Raw genomic sequence first — 24,540 nt, forward strand, 5'->3', positions numbered from 1 at the left:
TAAAAAATAAAGTAGGAATGTGGAGTAAAAGATGCAAATGAGGCTTGATAGGATGCAAGGATCTAATCATTCATTAAATTGACATGCAATTTTTGTTTGTGAGTTCATGTTTCTTAACATTTTGTCTGTGGAATTTCTTTGAAACCTTGGAGTGCAGTTTTGTTGTACCATGTACCTAGAATCGTAACCAATTGAGCCCACTTTATTTTTATTTTTATAAATAGCTTTATCAAGGTATAATTGGCATATAATAAAGTATACATATTTGTACAGTACAAATTAATGAATTCTGATATATGTGTACACCCCTGAAACCATCATAATCATGATAGTGAACATATTCATGAACCCCCAAAATCTTCTTGTGCTCCTTTGTAATCCCACTGCTGGCTTCCCCAAGCAAGCACTGATTTGCTTTTTGTCACTTTAGACTAGTTTACATTTCTACAGTTTTATGTGAATGGAATCAAACAGTATGTACTCTTATATATCTGGCTTCTTTCACTCAGCATAATTATTTTGAGAATCCATATGTATTATCTTTCATTTCTCTCTTATTGCTGAATAGTATTCCATTGGATGTAGAATTTCCTAATATTTAATAGTTTGATTATCTACTAACCTGTTGAAGGATATCTTGATTGTATCCATTTTTTGGTGATTATGAATAGAGCTGCTATAAATATTCACATACAGGCCTTTGTGTAAATGTAAATGAAAATCTCTGTGGCTCCTTATCTCCTTAGCATTTGATATTGTCAGGTTCTTTGATTTTAGTAATTTTACTAGGTGTGCAGTGGTATCTCATTGTAGTTTAATTTGTACTTTCCTGATAAAAATTATTTTGATTTTGAGCATTTTTATATACATATTTGCCATTTGTGTATTTTCCTCTGGTGAAGTGACTATTCAGATCTTTTGGCCACTTTTTAGAATTGAGTTATTTTCCTATTTATTTTTTATTGTTCAGTTACAGTTGTCCCGCCTTTTCCCGCCTTGCTCCCGCCTGCCCTGCACCCCCCAACTGCCACAGTCAATTGCCCTCCATTGTCCGTGCCCATGAGTCCTCTATTCTTGTTCCTTGGCCTCCCCTTCCCCTTATTTCCCCCCATTATCCCCTTCCCCCTCTACTCTGGTCACTCTCAGTTTGTTTTTTATTTCCAAGTCTCTGGTTCTATTTTGCTCATTTGTTTTGTTGTTTAGTTTCCACTTATGGGTGAGATCATATTGTATTTGTTGTTCACTACCTGGCTTATTTCACTTAACATAGTACTCTCCAGTTCCACCCATGCTGACACAAAGGGTAGGAGTTCCTTCTTTCTTTCTGCTATGTAGTATTCCATTGTGTGAATGTACCACAGTTTTCTGATCCATTCCTTTACTGTTAGGCACTTAGACTTTTTCCAGCACTTGGCTATTATAAATGACACTGCTATGAACATAAGGGTGCATAGGTTCTTTTGAATTGATGTTTCAAGATTCTTAAGGTATAATCCCAACAGAGGGACTGCTGGATCAAAAGGCAGTTCCATTTTTAGTTTTTTGAGGAAATTCCATACTGTTTTCCACAGTGGCTGCATCAGTCTGCATTCCCACCAGCAGTGCACTAGGGTTCCCTTTTCTCTACAACCTCATCAGCACTTGTTTGTTGATTTGTTTTGTGATGGCCATTTTGACCAGTGTGAAGTGGTATCTCATTGTAGTTTTAATTTGCTTCTTTCTACTGGCTAGTGACGCTGAACATCCTTTCATATGTCTCTGGGCCCTCTGTATGTCCTCCTTGGAGAAGTGTCTGTTCAGGTCCTTTGCCCACTTTTTAATTGGATTGTTTGTCTTCCTGATGTGGAGTCGTGTGAGGTCTTTATATATTTTGGAGATCAGACCCATGTCCAAGGCATCAATGGCAAATATGTTTTCCCATACAATTTGTTCCCTTTCCATTTTGTTGATGTTTTCTTTAGCTGTGCAGAAGCTTTTTAGTTTGATATAGTCCCATTCGATTATTCTTTTCTTTATATTTCTTGTCTTAGGAGATGTATTGGTGAAAATATAGCTATATAGGATATCTGAAATTGTCCTGCCTGTGTTTTCCTCTAGGAGTATTATGCTCTCATGAGTTATATTTAAGTCTTTTATTCCATCTTGAGTTTATTTTTGTGTATGGTGTAAGTTGGTGGTTGAGTTTCATTTTTTTGCATGTAGCTGTCCAGATCTCCCAACACTATTTATTGAAAAGTCTATTTTTACCCCATTTTATGCTCCTGCCCTCTTTGACAAACATTAACAGACCATATTGACATGAGTTTTTTTTCTGGGCTCTCTCTTCTGTTCTATTGGTCTATGTGTTCTTGAGCAAGTTCTAGACTGTTTTGATGACAGTGGCCTTGTAATATAGTTTGATAATCAGATATTGTGATCTCTCCTACTTTGTTCTTCTTTCTTAAGATTGCTGAGGCTATTTGGGGTAATTTATGGTTTCATATACATTTTTGAAATATTTGTTCTGTATCTGTGAAATATATCAGTGGTATTTTGATTGGGATTGCGTTGAATCTATAGATTGCTTTGGGTAGTATGGAAATTTTAATGATATTAATAAAATAACCATTGGGATATTTTCTTATTGTTGAGTTTTAATAGCTCTTTATATGTTCTGGATGCTAGTTTTTTCCCTCACATTTTTGTTTTGTAAACATTTTCTCCCAGTTTTGGCTTATTTTTTTCATTCTCTTAACAATGTCTTTGAAGAGAAGAAGCTTCTTATCAATTTGTTCTTTTATGGATTATGCTTTTGGTAACATTTCTAAGAAATTGTTGATTAAAACAAGTCACAAAGATTTTCTCCTGTGTTTTCTTTTAGATGTTATATAGTTTTAGGTTTCACATTGAAGTATAAAGCAGTAAATGATAGCTGTTAAATTACAATCTAGTAATAGAGCTAATGAATTCTATTAACCTTACAATGTCCTGCTTATGTTTATTACTATATCTTTAATGATTTGCAGTGCCTGATGAAAGGTAAGGATCTATGTATGTACATGTGTGTATGGTATGTGGTTATGTGAGTATGTGAAAAAATAGAATTTGACGTCTTTGAGTTTAGCAAGTAATTCTCCATGTCCTAAGAGAAAGCATTACACATCTAAATTAACAAAACTGTGGGAAAAAAAAAATCAGCAGATTACATGCATTTACAACCACTCCAAAATCAAGGATATATTACTGGAAGCTTCATTAGAGATTTGGGAAAGATCGAAGAAAATAGAAAGTATGGATGGAAAAGTCATTATTTTTCCATTAAATTTCAAAGCCATGCCAAGTGCTTTGGGTTGAGAAAGGATGAAGATTATGGGGGCTAGACCTATAGTTAGCCATAAAACTGGAACCAGATTCTACAATCTAAACTAGGCCATCAGAAAAAGGTAGTAAATGCAGGTGATCAAAGTACAATAGGATGATTTGGGGCTTTCTATCCAATTTAGCAATTCTGTTTGGGTCTCCTCTTCCAGTTGGTTTTTTGCCAATAAAAATTATGGAATCTGTCTTTATGATGACTGCTTGTCCTTAGTGTCCAGTAACTGAGTTTTCCATGTAGCTGAATACAGTACATCAATTGGCACTAATCTTCAGATACAATTTACTCTTTTACTGGTGGATAGGTTGGTGGCATGCAATACAGAGTGTAATTCCCTAAGTAAGTTCAAACTGCAGTTTCAGTTTGAAAATTGTGCTTCTTGTTAATTGTTGATTCTTTCTACAGGTTTGCCCATTTAGCAGCAGTAAAGCTATTAGAGGGACTACAGACATATGATGTAGATGATGAGGATGAAGTTGATGAAAATGATACGAAGTTTTTTATGAGACATGGTGTTGAGGGAAGCACTGATGCCAAGGACGATTTATGTCTTAATGAGTCAGATAAAACAGATGCCAGAAGTAAGTGTGCCTACTCTGTTGTGATTTATTCTTTAAGAAATGCCATAGCCTTTTTTTTTAAACTACAAATTTGGAAATTATCCTAATGACAATTACCATCTAGAAAGTAAAATATTTTGATTTCAGAAGGGAACCAGAAATAGTATAATTTTTGTATTATGGGTTGTTGAACATATAAAAGTGTAAGACATGATCTCTTTCCCTCAAGGAGGAAAAGTTATGTAAGAGGAAACATTATTTAAGTAGATCATAGGAAACAGAAGAGACACCTCAAGGATTTCCCTGGTTAGTTGGCAAATGATTTTTTACAGATAATAATAGCAACAAATATTTATTGCCTACTATGTGCCAGATACTGTTATAGGTATTGGGGAAACAGTGAATAATACAAAATTTCCACCCTGCCACCAAGAACTTACATTCTGGTGATGGTGGTGGTGTCAGATAATTAATAAGAAAATAGTTACATAATAAAATAAAGTAGGGTGGTGCTATAAATAAGGTAACCATTAGAGGAGGCCTCTCATAAGGGGGTGACATTTGAGAAGAGACCTAACTGATGAGAGTGAGCCATATGAAGATCTCAGAAGGCTATTTCAAGCAGAGGAAGACTATGAGGTGGAATCAAGCTCAGTCAGTGTGGCTGGTGTAGTGACAGATTTGGGTGGAGACATAAGCATGGACTCAATGAGATCAAATAGGGCCTAAGAAGGATTTTGTTTTTAGATTTTATTGGTGGGTTTTGAGGTGGGGATGGTGTGACTGATTTATGTTTAAAAATAACGTCACTATAGCCCTGACTGGTGTGGCTTAGTTGGGCAGTGTTCTGCAAAGCAAAAGTCACCTGTTTGATTCTTGGTCAGGGCACATGCCTCAGTTGTGGGTCCACTCCCCAGTGAGGACACATGCAAGAGGCAACCAATTGATGTTTCTCTCTCACATCAGTATTTCTTCTCTTTCTCTCTGTCTTCCCATTTCTCTAAAAATGAATAAATAAAATCTTAAAAAAGTAACATCACTCTAGTAGTTGGGTGGAAAATAGACTGGAAGTGGGGAGACAGCATAGCATTTCAGATGTGTTTTGAATAGGTGGGAAGAGAACACATTCACCTGCTAATTCATGGTGAGAGGTAGTTCCTGATATAATTTAAGTTTGCCAAGAATACTAAATTACAGTTGTACAAGAGAAGATGCAGAAAATCTGCACAGATTTCCTGTGCTCCTAGAGTCCCTGGTGAAGGCCTGCAACTACCAGTGCTGCTAGACATCTCCATTGTTGTTTTGCTTCAGCCTTGTATAATAAAGGCTTTGACCACCATTCCAGGAGAGCTTACATAAACAATCTGTTTATTTCTCTTTAAGGTAATATTTATATATAACAGGTTTTTTTGGTTCTGGATCCAAACTCAGCATTAGTTAGACCGTATTTATCTGGAGGGTGGTGGTAGGGAAAGCTAAATCAGGATCCAGTTGACCTTGACTGTTTTTGCCTCTAAATTTCCAGAGTTGTGGAAAGCCCATTTCCCTTTACAAGGCAAAAGTAGAAGCAGGGAAATCCAGGGACTATGACTTTAGTTCAGTAGAGAGTTGATAATGACTTGGACTAGGGTGAGAATGATGGACATGGTGAGAAATGATCAGATTTGGGTATATTTAGAGCACAGAGCAGAAAGGATTTGCTAGTAGATTTGAATATGAGGTGCTAGAGAATGAGAGTAATCAAGGCTGACCCTTAAGAGTCTTGGCCTGTGCCACTAGAGAGGGAGTTTAAAAGCACTTTTCACTCAGAACTATAGCATAACAGGGAAGGCTTTTCAGAAGTGGAAATTGGACTTTTCCATAAATGGTGGCCAGGATTTAGATAGGCAAATAGATAAGGAGGGCATTCTATTCATCCACCGTATATTTAATACATACTGTGTGCACAGCCCTGGACTAGGGGACTGTGGCAGTGCATCAGAAATAGTCCTGCTTTCTGAAATTCAGAAAACATTCAGAACCTACTCAATGTGATAGTAAAAAAAATGACTGAAATTGTGCTTTATCAATTCTTCTTTCTCTCCACCATTCAATGTGTTTATTAAGTACTCGGTTATGAGTCTGGCTCTGTTCTAGGTGCTAGGTTACACTGGGGAACAGACATCATTTCTCTATATTTGCTTGTTTCCTAAATTGTCTAAGCTTGACTTTTTTAAAACTGTTATAGTCTTGATTATCTGCTCTTATTTCAACTAAATACAAGTTTTTAACTAAATAAAAATGTTTTATTTTTTTCTTTCATACAAAAGGCATTATAGAGACTTATATGCCAGAGGTTTAATTTTTATAATTACCAATGAATAACAATCTTATTTTATTAAAGGGTGTCTTAGTGGGCATGGACTACCATAATACTGGGTGGCTTAAACAATAGAAATTTATTTTCACATAGCTTTGGAGGCTGAAAGTCCTAGATCAAAGTCCAATGGGTGAGTTCTGGTGAGGACTTTCTGGCTTGGAGATGGCCCACTTCTCTCTTCCTTATGTGGTGGAGAGAGAGTGAGCAAGCTCTCCGGTGTTGCTGTAAGGGCACCAATCCCATCGGACCAGGGCCCTACCCTCATGATCTCATCTAACCCTAATTACCTTCCAAAGGCCCCATCTCCAAATACTATCATATTGGGGGTTAGGGCTTCAACTTACCAACTTTGAGGAGATAATAAACATTGAGTCCATAACAAATGATTAAACATTAAAGTACACCAAATTAGTGAGTAAAAGTAGAAGTGTTTCTGTTTCTTAAATGGACATGTGATTAGGTTGAGGCAAATGAATATCCCGGAGGCAGCATGACAGTGGCTTATCTCGGTGTTATATATTTATTATTGAACATATTGGAACAAAATTGAAGTTTAGTAATTGGAACAAATTTTGATTCCTGTAGCACTTCTACTGGTAGCACAGTTACTGGTATATAACTCTCTTGCCAGAATTTTTATTCTTCAAAATGCTTATAGTAACCTTTTATACTTCTGTAGTGTTTTCCAGAGTTTACAGAACATTTCCACATACGTCATTCATAGTAAGCCAAAGAGGCAGGTAATAGCTCTGTTTTCTGTCTCCAGAAATGCTTATTTAGTATAATAGCCTTATTTGATAGGTAGAGAGCATAAGGTCCAAAAAAGCTAAGTTACTTGTCCAAAGTCACACAGTGACTAGAAGCAAGGCTTTAGAATTTCAGTATATGGTGCTCTTGTCTCCACACTCACTTCTTCAGGAAGGAATATTTTCTTGTCACATTACTATAATTTTAGTTCTATGGTATTTGGTCAGAGAGCCATGGTTCATGTGAATGGATGAGAAGAACTATTTCAATGGAGGTCTTTCCTACAAGAAAGGCGAGAAGGATCTATTTGCACTGAGGCTAACCAGAACAAAGGCAGCTGTAGGAAAGCAAATAGAGCTTGTGTATTGCATTCAGACTTCAGAGCTTCACCACTTTCTGGGAAGTATTTTCAGTTATCCTGGCAGGAAAAACTAATTGTACCAGAAGTATATTCTCTGAGGAAAATTTCTAATTTATGTCTACATTAAAAAAAAAATTCAAAGAGTTCCCAGAACATTGTTAGGTGGAATCTTATTCTCTAGGGGATGGTGGAAGCCTCTTTTCTGATGAATGCAACCAAGGGCAGACCTGAAGATGCTGAAGGGCTCCCAACAAAGCACCACCTAGATCACCTCACAGTGAGGCTCAGAGTTAATGATATCTTCCGAATTCCCTGACAGCTTTATTTTAAATGGTTTTATTGAGATACAATTTACATAACATTCAGTTTACCCATTTAAGGTTCACAATTTAATGGTTTTTGGTATATTCACGTATTTATGCAACCATTAACACAATAAATTTTATAACATTTACATCACCCCAAAAAGAAACCTCACAACCATTAGTAGTCACTCCTCATACCCTTAACATCTCCCCCTTTCCCCCCAAACCCCATCTCTAGGCTACCACTAATCTCTTTCTGTTTCTACAGAGTTGTCTGTTCTGGACATTTCACATGAGTGGAATCATACTATATGTGGTCTTTTGTGACTGGCTTCTTTCACTTAACACAGTGTTTTCAAGGTTCATGCACATTGTAACATGGATCATTGTTTTGTTACTTTTATTGCCAAATAATATTCTTGTGTGGATATACCCTGTTTCATGTATTCATTTATCAATTGATGGACCCTTGAGTTGTTTCCACATTTTGGCTATTATGAATAATGCTACTATAAACATTGGTGTACATATATTTTTGTGGATGTATACCTAGGAGTTGGAATTGCTGGGTCATCTGATAACTCTAACACTCTTAAGGAACTTCCAAACTCTTTTTCCAAAGTGACTGCATTATTTTACATTCCCAACACCAGTATATGAGGGTTCCAATTTCTCCATTTTTTTCCAATACTTGTTATTTTTTCTCTTATTGATTATAGCTATTTTAGTGTGTGAAATGGTATCTTGTAATTTTGATTGGCATTTCCCTAATTAATCATGTTGATTGTCTTTTCATGACCTCATTTGTACATCTTCTTTGGAGAAATGTGTATTTAAATCCTTTTGCCTATTTTTCAACTGAATTGTTTATCTTTTTATTATTGAGTTGTAAGAGTACTTCCAACTATAAGTCCCTTATCAGATACAGGGTGGGGCAAAAGTAGATTTACAGTTGTATTTGAAACAGAGTTTATTCTTGTATTATTCTTTATTAATTATTGTATTATTTTCTACATGAACAATTGCAAGCCTACTTTTATCCCACCCTGTATATGATTTGCAGATATTTTCTCCTGTGGTTGTCTTTGAACTTTCTTGATGTCCTTTGCAGCATAAAAATGTTTAATTTTGATGAATTCCAATTTATCTACCTTTTATTTTGTCATTTGTGCTTAGATTTCTTTTTTGTTGTTTGCATTCAAAATTAGTAAGGACTTAGAACTCTAGAAAATGATCAGTTTGTAGAATTTCAGTTTCTCCTGAAATTATTTTAGTAAGAGATATTTGTGAGGGGACCATTGCTAGTGAATTATAAAATTTTTAAAAGATGTTTCAGGAAAGACTAAGAACGTGGCCAGTTTCCCACTGTGGTGTGTCTTAATACAAATGTGCTCACATACCTTGCCATACATCACAACCCACTGGTGCCCAGCTTGAGCACTTGCAGCTAGTGAAGGTACTGTATGTGATGTCATGTGCTGTTTTTTTTGTCCCTATTTAATTTTATTCCAGGGTGAGACTTAAAGGACTAGATGATCAATTCTTCGGACACTAGGTGTTGCCAGAGTACCTACGTGGGACTGGTTGGATTTCTTGACACCCCAGATTTATTGGAACTGAGCCTAAGTTTTGAACATTCGTTAGTGAATTATGTTTAGGACCATGGTATCAGAGCACCCTGTAACTATTGGAGGTTTGACTCCTGGCTCAACATTCCTGTCATATGTCACCCAGCATCCACTTAATCACCTTCAGTGGCAAGGCACTCCCTACTGCTCAGGGAGCCCATTTCCATCTTTTGACAGGGTTCTTGTGAGGATTAAAATGCATAAGGTGCTTGGTGTAGTATCTTGCAAATCAGAGGCCACTCTAATATATGATAGCTCTTACTGTTTTTGTTGAAAAATTCCTTTGTTGAGTTAAAAATCTCTCTTACTGGAGCTTATCCCAGTTAATCCTAGTTCTTACCTCTGATGATCCCATAGAACAGTTCTTTTTCAAAGCATAGCCTTCAAATATTAAACAATTATTACATAAATAACCACAGTTATTTCTATATTTGCTTATGTAACATTTTTAACCTCCTTTGTTTGCTAGTAGTTACAGTGGTTCCCAAACCTGTCTGCCCATCAGAATGTCTGAAGAGCTTTTACTGAGTACTGGTACCAGAATGTATCTGTTATAGGGCTCAAACATGTGCAGTTTAAAAAGGCACCCTAATTGATTTCGATGTATGCAGTTTGAAACCTGCAGCTCTAATTTATTGAGAGATAAATCAGAATGGTAGGTGTAAGGGAGTAGAGGCTTTAATTTGCTGACCTGGTTCTGTAAAGCAGGCTTTCTCAGCTTCTGCACTATTGACATTTTGGGCCAGATACTTATTTGTTGGGGGGGTATCTCTACCGTATATTTTAAGATGTTTAGTAGCATCCTGATCCTGTAGATGTGTATTGCCTGTTCCCCTCCATCCGTCAATTTCACCAGAAACAATGTATCCAGGATCAGGATACAAATATATCCAATTGTGATGTCAAATGTCCTTTGGGGGAGAAAATCACCCCAGGTTGAGACATACTACCACAAAGGATAGAAAATTCATAGGTTTGATAGTTGGAGAGTAGCTAAAAGCTGCTTTCAACACACCTTCCTTCTCTTAGTATCCTCTTGGATAGATATTACATGTAACTTATCATAAAATTTGGGAGCTGGGTTAGTTCTTATTTGTTTTAAATTAGTGTATTTCAGTTTTTCTAATTTTTTGACATACCATAGATGGTGCATGGTCCTGCAATATACCACTAGTCCTAAAACACTGCATGTCTTTAAACCTTCTTGGTCATAGTATTAATAGTTATAACAATCTGGTACATCCTCCAACAGCAGGAAAAGAATCCTCCGTTTTTTTTTTTTTTTTTGCTTGTTCATTCAAAGATTCTGTTACTGATATTTATCCTTCTGTGTGTATGCTGCGTCCCTCCACCTCCTCCCCAAACCACACATACGCTGGCTTTAAAGGAAGAATAGGTATCCTGTGACCACCTGTCTAAACTATGTTTCTCTTGATCTCTGTCTTGCAGTGAGAGCTTATAAGAAAATTGTAGAACTGAGACACCTCCTGGAAATTGCTGAGAGCAACTATAAACACTTGGGAGGGATAACAGAAGAAGATCTAAAGGAGAAGAAAGAACGGCTCAAGTCTGAAAAGTAATGTCCTCCAAACTTTAATGGTTTGTTTTTAGTTATCTCTCTAAATGCCATGTGAAGATTTGTTGACCAACAACTTGTTTTCTTTTTTATCCCCACCAAAGGGTATGAGATTCTATTCTGTTTTCCTCCTAAGCCCTCAGATGGAGAAAATGTTAAGATTTTTTATTGTGGTAAAATACACATAAAAGGTATCATCTTAAATATTTTTAAGTGTTCAATTTCATAGTGTTAAGTACATTCACATTTTTGCACAATCTCCAGAACTCTTTTCATCTTACAGAGTTGATTTTTTGAGACCACAGCTACTTTAAGTTTTTCAGCCAACACATTCTCTAACCATTGCTATTAAATTTGACTGCTTACCCATGAATCTGAGGACGAGCACTGTGTTCACTCACTGCAGTACCTGATCAGAGAATGCTCCCGTGTCTAGACAAGAGGCAGTGAGCAGTTGCATCCTTTCCTTCCTGCACCCTAAGTTGCCTCTCTGCACATTTGATGCCTCTCTAATTAATTAATTGCTGCTGGAATAGAGGATGCCTAGTGTTTATTTCCTCCCACTGCCTCTCTGCTTGCCTGTCTCTTTTCAAAGTGGACAGGGAACATAGAGAGGCAGGAGAGGAGACTTTTAATTTAATAAAAACTTGGGTCTGTAAAGAGTAGTACACGTGGCTTCTCCTCTTTCCCTGTCCTCTCCTTTGATTGGATCTCTTTCCCTCAGACTCTTAGAACCTCCTGTTTCCCATTCCTCCATCCACTTCTGAATATAGACTCAGTAAGAGGTCTGGTAAATACATTCAGAGTACCATCTAAATCTTTGATAAGGGTTAATATATCATCTTTCCATGGGTACTTGGGAATTTGAACAGAAGACAAAGCCTTAAGCCAAAATACTCTTAATGGGATTTTAGACACTAGGAAATTGTGGCAAGTCAAAAAAAATTTTTTTTTAATCAGAGGCCTTCTTGGTACCTCACAAATCACATCATTTAGTTAGCTGTTCATTTCCCCTATATCGATTATAGTATTTTGAGATGTAGAATATTTTTAGTATTGGCTTTTGCCTAAGAGCCTAACTGAAAGTTTTTTGATCCCTTGTAGTCTGGATAGTACTTCACATGGAGCAATTCTTTCCTAGATAACGAGTACTAAATTTTGGTGTTCTTTGCTTCTCCTCTAAGGCAGATTACTCAACTATTGTTACGGCTGCTTGTGTTACTTCTGAGCACTCCCTGTCATATCCTAGGTACTAAATAAGCCTCTTGTATATATTATTTCATGAAATTGTCATAGCTCCAAGGGTTTCCTACATGGTTTAAGGAACTACATGGATTCCAGCCACATTGGCTTCTGGCTTTCTTCCAGTTCACCAAGCATACTTCTGACTTAAGGCCTTTGCCCTTGCTACCCCCCTGTGTGGACTGCTCTTCCCCTGGATGACTACTTGATTATCTCCCTTATTTCTTTAGAACTTTGCTTAGAAGCACCTTCTTAGTAAGGCCTTCCCTGGCCACTGTGCATGAAGTGTTGATCCCCTCTTCAACGATATATTATATTAATCTTTGTTCCTTTATTTTTTTCTCCCATAGCATTTATCAAATTCCAGCATACCATATTTACTTATTTATTTTCTTTACTGTCTATCTTCCTCCACTGCTAATGCAAGCCCCATGAGAGCGGGATTGGCCTGTTTGGTTTCACTGCTGTATCCTCAGTGTCTAAAGTGTAGATGAGTGCTGGTTCATAGCAAACTCTTAATACATATTTGTTGAATAAACAGTTACTTTTTATTTGCCTTCAATATAATGCATGGATGCTTTTTGCCATTATGAAAAATATTATTTAGTTCATATTGGACACTGATTAAAAACAAAATCTTTTTTGACAGGAGTATCCAAGAGCTGCAGGGCCAGCTGGAGTATGAACGACTACGTAGAGAACAATTAGAATGTCAGCTGGATGAGTGTCGGGCAGAGGTGGATCAACTTCGGGAGACGCTAGAAAATATTCAGGTCCCCAACTTTATTGCAGTGGTTAGTATCCTTCTGAACACATTTGTAGTTCTCAAGAAATAGTACACAAGAATAGCTAAAGTACAAGATTTGGACTGGGGCTGTTTGGATTTGAATCCTGGCTATAACCCTTTTTAGTACAAGTCGTTTAACTTCTGTATGCCTTAGTTGTAAATTTATACTTTCTACAGTGTTGAATATGTGTGTGTGTGTAACTTTATACATATACACACATACAGGGTGTGCAAAAAGTAGGTTTACAATTATTTGTATGGAAAAATACAAATTAATAAATAATAATACAAGATTAAAGTGTTTTGTGTACTCACAACTGTAAACCTACTTTTGCCCACCCCTGTATATATCCATATATATTCTAATCAATATGTATTGTTTAACAATATGTATGTATGTCTAACCCATATACATATCTAATCAGTATGTATATACATATTGATTAGAAGAGTAGCCTGGTTCATAAATGTGCAGTAAGTGTTATTGTTCTTATTATTGTACCATATAAGGAAGAAATATCTGCAGATTAATCATTGATTCCATAGCCTTAGCTCTTTTCATAATTCCCAGCTAGAATTATGAATTTTGAATTAAGAATATCGCTCTAGAATATAGAAAAATGCTTAGGGTGATAAATGAAAAGGACAAATGAGCCTGGTGTGGCTCAGTGGATTGAGTGCCGGCCTGTGAACCAAAGGGTTGTTGGTTTGATTCCCAGTCAGAGCACATGCCTGGGTTGTGGGCCAGATCCCCAGTCGGGGCATGCAAGATGCAACCACACATTGATGTTTCTTTCCCCTTTCTCTCCCTCCTTTCTTCTCTCTCTAAAAATAAATAAATAAAAATAAAAATATCTTTTAAAAAAAAGGAGAAGGACAAATGTCCAGAACAAAGCTAAAAAGAAACTCATACGGGAACAGATGCAAAGAACAAATACAGAACAGCAGGTGGAGTATTTCCATAATAGACTGACAGCAACAGCCAGAAATCCCAGTGGTGCTTGACTTGCAGGCCATCTAGTCTCAGATTAGAACAAGAAGAAGGTACACTGGGGAAACTTTGACCCTTGCTCTCTTTTGGGAGTGAAGCCAGCCATGATATGGCCTCTTTGTACAGCTTATGTGATATAGTGCAGGGATTCAGGTACATTTCATATTTTCCTTCCATAGGGAAATTTTTTCTTCAGTCATCAAGGGTGAATTAGTTCTGTTCCAGACCTGTATCACCTCAAATCTGATCTATAATGCAAACTTCTGGGCACTTTTAAATTTTATTTTGCACAAACTCATCATTAGTCTCTTTAATAAGTACTTTTAAATAATATATGTGCTTCTTGTAAAATATTAAAAACAGGGCAGACATTCCTCCCTATTTCTCTACAGAGGAAACTACTCTTAATGATTTGGTCTGTCTCATTTCAGATGATATTCTGTTCATTTAGAAACACATATGTGTATTTCTATGCATATGTGAATTCATACACTTTTCTGGCTTTGAGTTTTCCAAGGAATATAATTCATTATAAATAATGCATTCTCTTCATTTTTGCAATGTTCATCTTGTACCACCCTGAGCCCCTGGGGAAACTTTAGTACGGAGGGGCCAACCTGTGCAGCCATGTGGTATTGGCTGAGGACTAAAGGACACATAAACTACCACTTTCACTCAAAATATGTTCCCTCTCCACTTGTGGGCAGGAACTCTGTGGGCTCGCACAAAGGCAGGAAGTTAGGTCGTTCTTGTCCAGCTACCGAGACCGGACATCACCAAAGATGACACCTTTTGAGTCATTCCAAAATGATTGTCTACTTAGAGAATTTTAGTTTTTAAGCTATTTAAAAACATCCTTTTCTTCCCCAAAAGCTCTCTTCTTGGGTTGGGGTTCGATTTCATACTCTGTAGCACATTCTCCTTAAAACCTCGCTCTCTGTGAACAATGTGTAGGCTTTTGGAGAGCTGACTCAAGGTCCCTGCACTGTGGGTCCATCGTGTTTTACAGCCCTGCTTTAGGTTATCCAGTTTTTGTAAATCAGTAAATGTCACTGACCTCTAATGGCAGCTGCAGCCCTGGCACTGCTTATTTTCTATTGCAAAAGCATTTGTGCCCCAATTTCCTCATCTTTAAAGTGAGGATAACATCTACCTCATGGCATTGCATTGATGTTAAAGGAAATACTGTATAGAAACCCTGTCTAGTAGTATTTATAGGATTAATTCTCCTCTCTTCATATCATTTTCTTTTTTCCCCTTTCCTTTCCTTCCATTTTCTATATTCAAGTTGAATAAACATAGTCTGTGGATTAATAAATATGTAGAGACCTATGTACATGAGAGTAGGAGGAGTTAGTCTATTTTGGCGTCTAATTGGTATCTAAGTAAATAGAGTATAAATAAAATGTACTGTTCATTTGGTGCTCATTTATATTGATTCTTCAAGCTCTGATTAAATTTTTGTCCTGCCACTTTCTGGTCAGGGCCTATAATTGATTACAGCTGTACCTTTAAGACTTTTTCCCACATAGTAGAATCTGCAGTAGTGTGATTTTTATCCAGAAAAAAATTCTTATGATACTTTCTTAGGCTAGTTTGACTTATATCCTGCACTTAAATAGCTTTTTTATAACAACAATAATAATGATAATAACTGGTTTTGATAATAATCATTTTTATAGTGCTTTCTCACATATTGTCTCATGTAAGCCCACATTAAACTTAACCAGTCTTATTTTTTCCTGTCCTCCTACATGTATCCTATATTTTCTGAACGTGCCCCACCACCAAGCCTTTGTTTATTTTGTCCATATACCTGGAAGATTCTCTATCAACTCTGCTTCTCTGAGTCCTCTAAGAACCGTCTTATTTATAAACTCTGACTTAATCCCCCTAACTACACGTGGTCTCTCCTTTTGCCAAATACTTTGTATAGTTCTGATGGCACCTTATCACTTGTATTAGAGTTTAGCTGGGTACTTACTTTACCCACGGTACTGAAATTTAAGTTCCATGACACCATCTAACTTTCCTTAATAATAACATCTGTATTAACAAGTTACTGAGCACCTGTTATGCGTTAGCCTCAGTGCCATGAATTTGATATCTGGCAGATCTCCAAAACTGGTGTCATTCAGGAAGTCATTAGTGCAATGCTTTGCGCCATGTTTGCTAATTAAGAATGGCCAACCTGTAACTGGTAATAGTCCATGATTACTTTCCTGTTTAACTTAACCCTTGTTTTCTACACCTACAAGGGTATGGAACTGGGTTCCACATGGTCCATATGGTCCCTGCTGGGTTTCTCTCTATGACATCCTATGAACCTATAGTGGTCCTTGGATAGATCTGAGGGCTTCGGTGAGCTTATCCAGGCTGAGCTTTTATTTTAGAGAAGTTATAGAAGTTTGTGATCTCTCTCTTTGTCTTTCTCTCTCTCTCTCCCCCCCGCCCCCCCCTCTGGTTATACTGTTTTGACACTCTGTTAAGAAGAGACTGTTCTGGCAATCAAGAAGGTTGGATTTATCTTCTTTTAGTTTATATGCTTCCTAGAACTTCTCAGAGTATATGGAGTTTTTAAATAACAAGAATTCCTGCTCTGACTGGTGTGGCTCAGTTGGTTGGGTGTCATTCCACAGAGTGAAGGGTTACTGGTTCAATTCCGGGTTGGGGCATATGCCTGGGTTGTGGTTCAGTCCCTGGCTGGGGTGTATATGAGAGGCAACCGATTGCTGTTTCTCTCCCTGTCTTTCTTCCTCCCTTCCCCTCTCTCTAAAAATAATTAAAATATTTTAAAATAGAAATAAAAATAAAAATAAAAATTCCATGTACCCAAGTAATAATTTGTAGATACATAACTTCTGTCAACAATTTCATATATTATTAATCACTTCACCAACCTCTGAATTCTTTCAGAATAAAAAATACTGTTTTAAAATATTATATACATTTTGCACAGGAGTTTAATTTTGTTGAAGCACTAACCTGCATTTACACTTAAGTTGCGTTTGGTGCCTCGGCACCATGATTTGTAGATTCAATATCTAAATATTATAGTTCTCTTTTCCTAAATTTAGTAGAAAATATATTAGGGAGCAGTTTTTTTCTGAGTATAATTTATGATAGAAAATATTCTCCAAATGTAGAAACATCTGGAATTTGAAGGTTTGGAATTTTTATTAAACACTTACTGGAGGCCCATTGAGTGCTTAAGCACATTTTCTTTTGTAGTAGTTATACAATAACACTTGGTTTGATAAACCACCTTACATATTTGGTGTTAGTAGAGGATTTACAATTTAATGACTTCTAGAGTATTCATTTAAAACCTTCTTTAGGGATTAGCATATATGTAAGGTAAAGGAAAATAAATATTGGTTTCTGGGGGTCTTGTAGTTCTATTAAGCACTAGAAAATTCACTGCTTCTGAGAAGTAGCTACCCATCCCTCTGTTCCTACATTTTCTGTGTTCTTTCTTTAATTTTGTATAATTGGATGATGTTAAAATCTTGCCCTACAGTGTTTTTCTTTCATGGACATCTTTGCATGTCCATCCCCTAATGATCTTGAAGACCCCTGAAACCTTTGGGGTGAGTTAGCACTTTAATATCTGCTACTCCACCACAGACTCCTGAGTAGGAACCAGGCCTTATTCCTTTTTGTATACCTACAATATAGTGTATACAGTACAGTTGTAGGAACTGAATGCTTGAGGGTTTTATTTCTTTTTTGCTGGAAGACAGGATTGAGGAATGGTTATGATATGAACTTTGGTATCAGACAAAATTTAGATTTGAATCTTGCCATTTAATTAGTTTTGTGACCTTTGGGGAAGTTATTTAAGCTCTTTGACCTCTGTTGACATCCATAAAAGGTTGGTAATACTACTACTTAACCTTGTTATATATTTAAGCTATGAAATACAGTGGCACCATATGCCAACTCCCAATGAAAGGTTTGTTGTTGGTTTTCAGACTAGTTGGTATGCTTTTTCAAGGGAAGAGACCATCTATATTTACCCAATGCTCATCAGTACCTTGCCACACTATAAGGGAGGGCTACCAGGTCCTCCATCTACTTATCTCTCCACTGTGATGGATGGAAGGAACAGACATGTGTTTCTGTTTTTTTTCAGGTTGTGGTGGTGGGAAAATGGCAGTTTATTTCTATGCTTGTATAGTATCACTTGAGTTAAGGTGACATACCTCATTAGCAAAGGTGTGGGCAGGAACACCCAGGGGAATATTAACTCAAGCCATGGGATCTCTGCATGGACATGTTTCTTTGTGCTGTTCTTGGAGTCCCTGCATTCAGATCGGTCCTGCCCAACTGGGTGCAAGCATTTTTGACTGAAAGAATTTTTCAAAGATAACTAACATCTAGTGAGCATCCAGTGTGTTTCTAGCCCTCTCTTGTTCCTTCCTATAATGTTTATTAAGTGAATCTTCTGTGCTAGGTCCTGAGAATAACATGATGGATAAAAATATACGGAAACGGTGGGAGGGCAAAGTGGAAAATGAGGCAAGAGCAGCAGAAGGATGTTCTGTGAACACAGTGGGGAATGGAGGAGCCAGAAGATGTGATTTCTAGCACTATGAGGCTTGAAAAGGACACAGAGGTGACATAGTAACACTTTGTGTATTTCAAAAAGTCTGTTGTGAAATGTTAGTCTAAGTCAGAGATTTTCAACCTTTTTCATCTCATGGTACCATAAACTAATTACTAAAATTCTGCAGCACCCTAAAAAATACATTTTTTGCCAATCTGACAAAAAGCAGGTATAATTTTGATTCATTCACACTGATGGCTATTATTGTGTTGGCTGTTGTCATTTTTTTATTTGGCAGTCTAAGGGAAAGAGGTTAGTTGCCTGTGACTAAAGTCAGGTATTGTATGTTTTAAAAATTCTAGTGGCACACCAGTTGAAAACCGCTGGTAGTGATAGTACTGGATGGTTTCTCAAGGTGCTTCCCAAGTCTTATGAGTCAATACAATTTGATGAACTGGTTCTTCAGTTTTAAGAATTTATTTATACAAAATCTTAAAAGAACTGTAATCCAGAGTTTAAAATGTTAGTATCGTTACTTTTTTTTCTTTTGGAACAGATAATGTAGAAAGATGAAATGTGTCTAGGATGGAAATCTTATTTGGTTCTCTTTTTATTTTTCATTTGTAGGACAATGACTCTTTTTGTGAATCAAGCAAAGAGAAGAAGCAAGTGAAGAAAAAAGTGTCTTCTGGGGGCATTTTTGTGAGAAGGTACTAATCAGTGAAACAACTTTAAATAAATTTCCTTGATTTTTCTCTTTTATTTTAAAAATTGATATGTTAATGTAAATGCTTTTAAAAATACTCTGATATACTCTTACTCCAACTCTGAAGGCAAAAATATGTTATATAACACCAAAGGAATTGCTAAATTAACACGGACTCAACTGTATTCCCCTCCCAAAATATTCTTTTTATATTTATGTAGGCAAGTCAAGAGTCTAGATTTATGAGCAATTAATTTAGCAAATACATAAACTTTAAAATATAATATGGTACTGTTTAGTGTTTAAAAGAAATCCAGTTCTAGACTAAAAATTATTCTAGATATTAAAAATTCTATTATACCTCCATAATGAAATTTTATATATATATATTTTAAAAGATCTTATTTATTTATTTTTAGAGAGAAAAGAAGGGAGGGAGGGAGAGAGGGAGAGAATCCTCCATGTGTGGTTACCTATCATGTGCTCCCTACTGGGGACCTGGCCCACAACCCAGGCATGTGCCCTAGGTTGGGAATCAAACCTGCAATGGTTTGTTTCACAGGCTGGCACTCAATCCACTGAGCCACACCAGCCAGGCCTCAGAATTACATTCCTTTTACTTGCTAGAAAGTACCATTTACTACTACTAGAGTAGATGTGGGTTTTTTTTTTTTTTTTTTTTACTTTTTAACTTTTCAAGTGACTTGACTTTTAAAATAAAATCTGGACTTGGGAGAAAATGCAACACAAGACAAGTAACTTTTAGAAAAAGACAACTTTCCAATAACAGCCAAGTATTTCACTCAGAAAAGTTTTATGAAAAATGGAGATCAGCACTTGTTAAAGGAAGAAAACAAAACCATAATGTATACTTACTAAGAATACGCATTTAAATAACCTGGCTTAAAATTTAACCATTGCTCTGTCTTGCGAGCTCTTTAAGAAAGGAATACAGAAACAAGGCAAATTGGAAAGGCTTAAAGCATGTGGTTTTATTGTTGTTTTTTTCCCCTTGACTTTGCTGACAAATAAAACAATAACCCAGTTGTAGCATTTAAGTCCAGTTCTGACTTCAATTCCGTCAGTTTTCCATCCAGCCTCACTTCTCCTTGACCTAGCAAAGATTTGTCACTCTCCCGGGGCAATTGTTTACATACTGCCTCCCCCTGAAGATCTGATCGCTAGCTTTGGGCTTCACTGGCAGCCGCTTCTTGCTGTACATCAGACTGTCCACCTTTTAGTCCCGGGCATGTACCTTACGTGGACACTAAAGGCTATTTGGACCTGGTGTCACCGGGCCAGTATGACCTGACAGGAGTGCATGTGATTGCTACGACCAGTGCAGAGCTGGTCAAAGGTCTTTAAGTAAGTAATAAAACTTTTCTAATAACCTTTATAGTCATTATTGTTACTTTTTCTGCAGTTTCCAATAGGCGTTCAATTTGCAGTAATAATAGTTGTCAACATTTATTGGGCACTTACTAGGTGTGAGGTCTGTGTGAAGTCCTTTAGGGATATTCTCTCGATTCTCACAACAGCTACAATAAATATATTTTATACATGGGGGTTAAAAATAATTTACCCGGAATCACATAGCAATATGGAGCCAGGATTCTCATCTTAGCAGGGAAAGCTCAGAGTCTGCATTCTTCTTCACCACTACTGGGATTCCCAAATCTCTCTCTCTCTCACCGTCTGGGACACGTAGCCTTACTTTTCCCTTCTAGCCTGATGTCCCTAATGTTAAACTCAATGTTGGAAATAGTCTGTTATACTTGCTCCAGTTTTCTTAAGGCTATGTCTCTAGTCTTTCCCTGTACAAGGGAAATAGGAAATAGAAGAGTGTCGTGATAGAAGTATGCACCCTTGTGGCACAGGTTCCCTGACTGTTCCCCAATATCCTCCCTTTTTTCTATAATATTAGGATTTACTTGGGCTGTGGCTGCTCAGGATAAAGACTTACCTTCCAGCCTTTTTTGTATCTAAGATACCAAGTTGTGGCCAATAGAGTGTGAGCAAAAACGGTGTGTATAACCTTAGGGTCATGCCTCTAAAGAGAAATGGTTTGCCCACCTCTTGCCCATTTCTTCTTCTGGAATGTGGCTGTCAAGGTAAGCCATGGACCTGGCGGATGAGGGCCACAGCAGGGAGTCAGGGAAGTAGGAGCCCGACACATATAGCTGACATACTAGCCCTGGAATGCTTGCACTTGGATGGCATAGGTAAGAGAGAAATAAACCACTATATTATTTAAGCCACTGTTATTTTGAATTTATTGTAGCAGCTAAGCCTAAATTGTAATACAGCCCCCAAATTATGTGTATTTGATTATAAATCATGAAAATATATTATCATCATGCTATGGGTGGTGTTTTCCAACATTAACAACTAATTCTGATTTTTCTGGACACTAATTCTGTGTTCAGCAACTCAATTTGGATATCAACTACCCAGGGTTTAGCATCAAATTCCCAAGTTACATACTCAGTCTCACAAAACTGCTTGCACTTCAGACATTTGTAAGTCCCTGGTTGTCATGGATACTTCTAATTGCCATTGATCTGGAGGTTACCCTTTCACCCTCCTCGGCTTCAATAATTTGCTAGAATGACTTCCAGAACTCAGGAGAACACTTCACTTACTATTACCAGTTTATTAAAAAGGATATATATCTCAGGAACAGCTAAATGAAAGGTGCATACGGCAAGGTATGGGGTGAAAGGTGCGTGGAGCTTCCATACCCTCTCTGGGTATTTCACCCTCCCAGCACCTTGTTGTGTGCACTGGGGTGGAAATTGGTGATTGAACTCAATCCCCAGCTCCTCTCCTTTCCTTTCCCCTCCCTGAAGGTTGAGGTAGAGAGTGGGGAGGCTAAGAATTTCAACTCTCTTGTCATGCCTTGATCTTTCTGCCAACCAGACCCCACTCTGAAGCTATGTAGGGGCTCCTAGCTACCAGTCACTGCAGCATAAAAAAGACACTCTGAAGAATCCAGGGATTTTAGGAGCTGTGTGCCAGGAAAACAAAAGCTCCTCATCAGCTCTGTCATTCATAATAACAAGGTATTTTGCTTATGCCAAGAACTGGGGACAAACCCCACATACACAAGGGGAGGGGCCTCAAAAAATGGAATTTATTTATAAAAAAATTGTGTATTCTCACGTTTAAACTTCAGTTACCTTCAAAGTACTCTCCATTTGATGCAATACACCTATCAAGACATTTTTTCTACTGCTCAAAGCAATTTTTGAACTTGTTAATTTTGATGCCTTTTAGTGCTTTTGCTGTTTTTTGTTTCACCTCTTCCCCATCTGCAAATGTTTTCCTTTGAGGACTGTTTTCATCCCAGGAAACAAAAAATGTCACTCCAGGGTGAGATGGGGTGAACGGGGAGAGTGGGACACAGGGGTCATGCCGTTTTTGGTCCAAAACATTGAGCACAGTGTGGGTGGGTGTGCTTATAAATCACCCATCATGAAATTGGCAAACACCTTGAAAGTCTTCCAAAACAATTCCACAAAGCCAAACACAGCATCTCACAACAATGCCAGCTGGTTCACACTCACCTGATGGGGGGAAGCCTGTACTACAAGGGGCCACCCTCTAGAAGATATTCCAGGTTCTTTTTGGTCCCCCCTCATATATTCATTATGCTACATTATATTAATGAAACTCAAAAATAAAGTAAAAAAGATGTTAAAAGTATGTATGTAGAAACTCTAATATTTTTTCCCCCATGCCTCAGTAGATTGTTTGTCTATCTCTTGAGATAGAGGATCAACTTGGAGGTCACTAGGGTATTGAGTAAGAATATGAGATTTGGAGTTTAAGTCTCTGTCACTTATCTGCTGTATGACCTTGGTAAGTTACTTAACTTTGCTTAGCTTATTTCTTTATCTGTAAAATGAGGATACTACTACCTACCTAAGAGGATTGCTGTGAAAAATAGGTGAGTTATATATATTTTCTTTTAGCATATTCACTGTTGTATGGTCACTGGTCTACAAAATGACAACCACTAATTTCAGTGTTGGTGACCCATAGCCTTCTCCACTGCCTCATTTTTTCTTTATATTAAAAAGTACTTAAAACTTGTAAATATTTAAAACTTTAAAACTTAAGACATTACCTATCTAAATTTTTAAAGATTGATAAAATGGGCGTTATAAACTTTTAAGGTGTTTTTTAAGTATGGTGAAGGGTTTTTACTGACTTTTGAGTAGTCCTTATATTATCTTACCTGGTCTACTGTCACCAAATAGTATGAATGGGCAAGTTAGGATCTAGTCTAGGCCATATACAAGGTGAGGGTAACTAATCCTTCCAGAGACTTACCACCTCAGAAAACGCTGAAAAGTTTTAGTGTTCCCAGAAACTCTAGGAATGGAACATTCTCACCATACCCATAATAAAATATTTAAAATAGTAAAAGTTTAGATTGAGATCTAGTCACACCATTTATTATTCCACGTGAATTTACGAAGTACCTCATATAAGCTTAGAGGCCTTGTGGGAACTCACTTATAAGAAACAGATGTATACAACAATAGCTATTTTAGAGTAGGGTGTAAGTGCTGGAATAGAGGTGTAACAATCTATTTTGTCTAACATTTTTTGTCTTTTTAGATATTTACGTTCCCTAAACAAAAATCTATCTAAACTCATAGCAAAGTGGTCTCCCTAAGATACAGGATCTAGAAGTAATGGGAATTGGGTATGGTGCGTATACTTCTATTCTTCTATTATTGGATACAAAGTACTTCACTTGCTAAATCCCTAAAGATGGAATAGATCTATTTTATCATTAATGGCTATGAACTGGGAATGTGCATCTTTATTTGTTGGAGGTTGAATGAGATCCAATAAATGGCACTTCTCCATCCCATCTGGGTTGTGAACCTAATTAAGATGAAGAACAAATGAATTGATATGGAGTCCAAAATAGTGCTTTTATTTACTGATAAAGCTGATATTGGAGAATGTGTTTATAGCTTCAGTAAGTTCCCTATCACTGAACCTCAGAGTTGGACAAACTTATTCACCCTGCCCCAAGCATACTGTACTGGGGTGGGCTTCAGCCCGCAGAGGCTGAGCCTGATCCCACAGGAGCAGAACAGAATGAACGCTCTGTGTAAACAGGCTGGTCCCAAACAGGAGTAGGGGGAGGAAGTGGCTGGGCCACTTGGGCCCTGTTGCTCCTTTCACTTTCCTTTACCAGCAGCAGGGTAGGTGAGGGGAGGGAGAGGGATGGCAGTAATGTTATGCTACTGGAGTTTCTTTCACATGGAGGAAAGAAGTATACCCTCTCAATATTTTATTATACTTTAAATTGTAACAGTCCAATCATTTACTTGTTTACTGTCTATCTTCTCCA

At 37.2% G+C, this 24,540-nt stretch overlaps 1 protein-coding gene across 4 annotated transcripts in view; it reads left to right on the forward strand.

Annotated features, from left to right (window-relative positions):
• ANKRD42 (ankyrin repeat domain 42) overlaps positions 1 to 19,384 on the forward strand; it is a 56,223-nt gene extending 36,839 nt beyond the window's left edge. For 2 of the 4 annotated variants that reach the window (XM_054576351.1, XM_054576353.1), the window contains 4 exons: positions 3,761 to 3,936; positions 10,765 to 10,891; positions 12,783 to 12,927; positions 19,088 to 19,384. In XM_054576351.1, coding sequence (XP_054432326.1) covers positions 3,761 to 3,936; positions 10,765 to 10,891; positions 12,783 to 12,927; positions 19,088 to 19,177 — 538 coding nt within the window. In that variant the 3' untranslated portion in view covers positions 19,178 to 19,384. Of the gene's footprint in view, positions 1 to 3,760; positions 3,937 to 10,764; positions 10,892 to 12,782; positions 12,928 to 19,087 lie in introns of those variants that run through there. The other 2 variants (XM_054576352.1, XM_054576354.1) reach the window with 2 other exon arrangements.
• Positions 19,385 to 24,540: the final 5,156 nt, after the last annotated feature.

Source organism: Pteronotus mesoamericanus, unplaced genomic scaffold, assembly GCF_021234165.1.
Source record: "Pteronotus mesoamericanus isolate MK-2021 breed Mesoamerican mustached bat unplaced genomic scaffold, CSHL_Meso_final contig_33, whole genome shotgun sequence".
Taxonomy (NCBI): domain Eukaryota; kingdom Metazoa; phylum Chordata; class Mammalia; order Chiroptera; family Mormoopidae; genus Pteronotus; species Pteronotus mesoamericanus.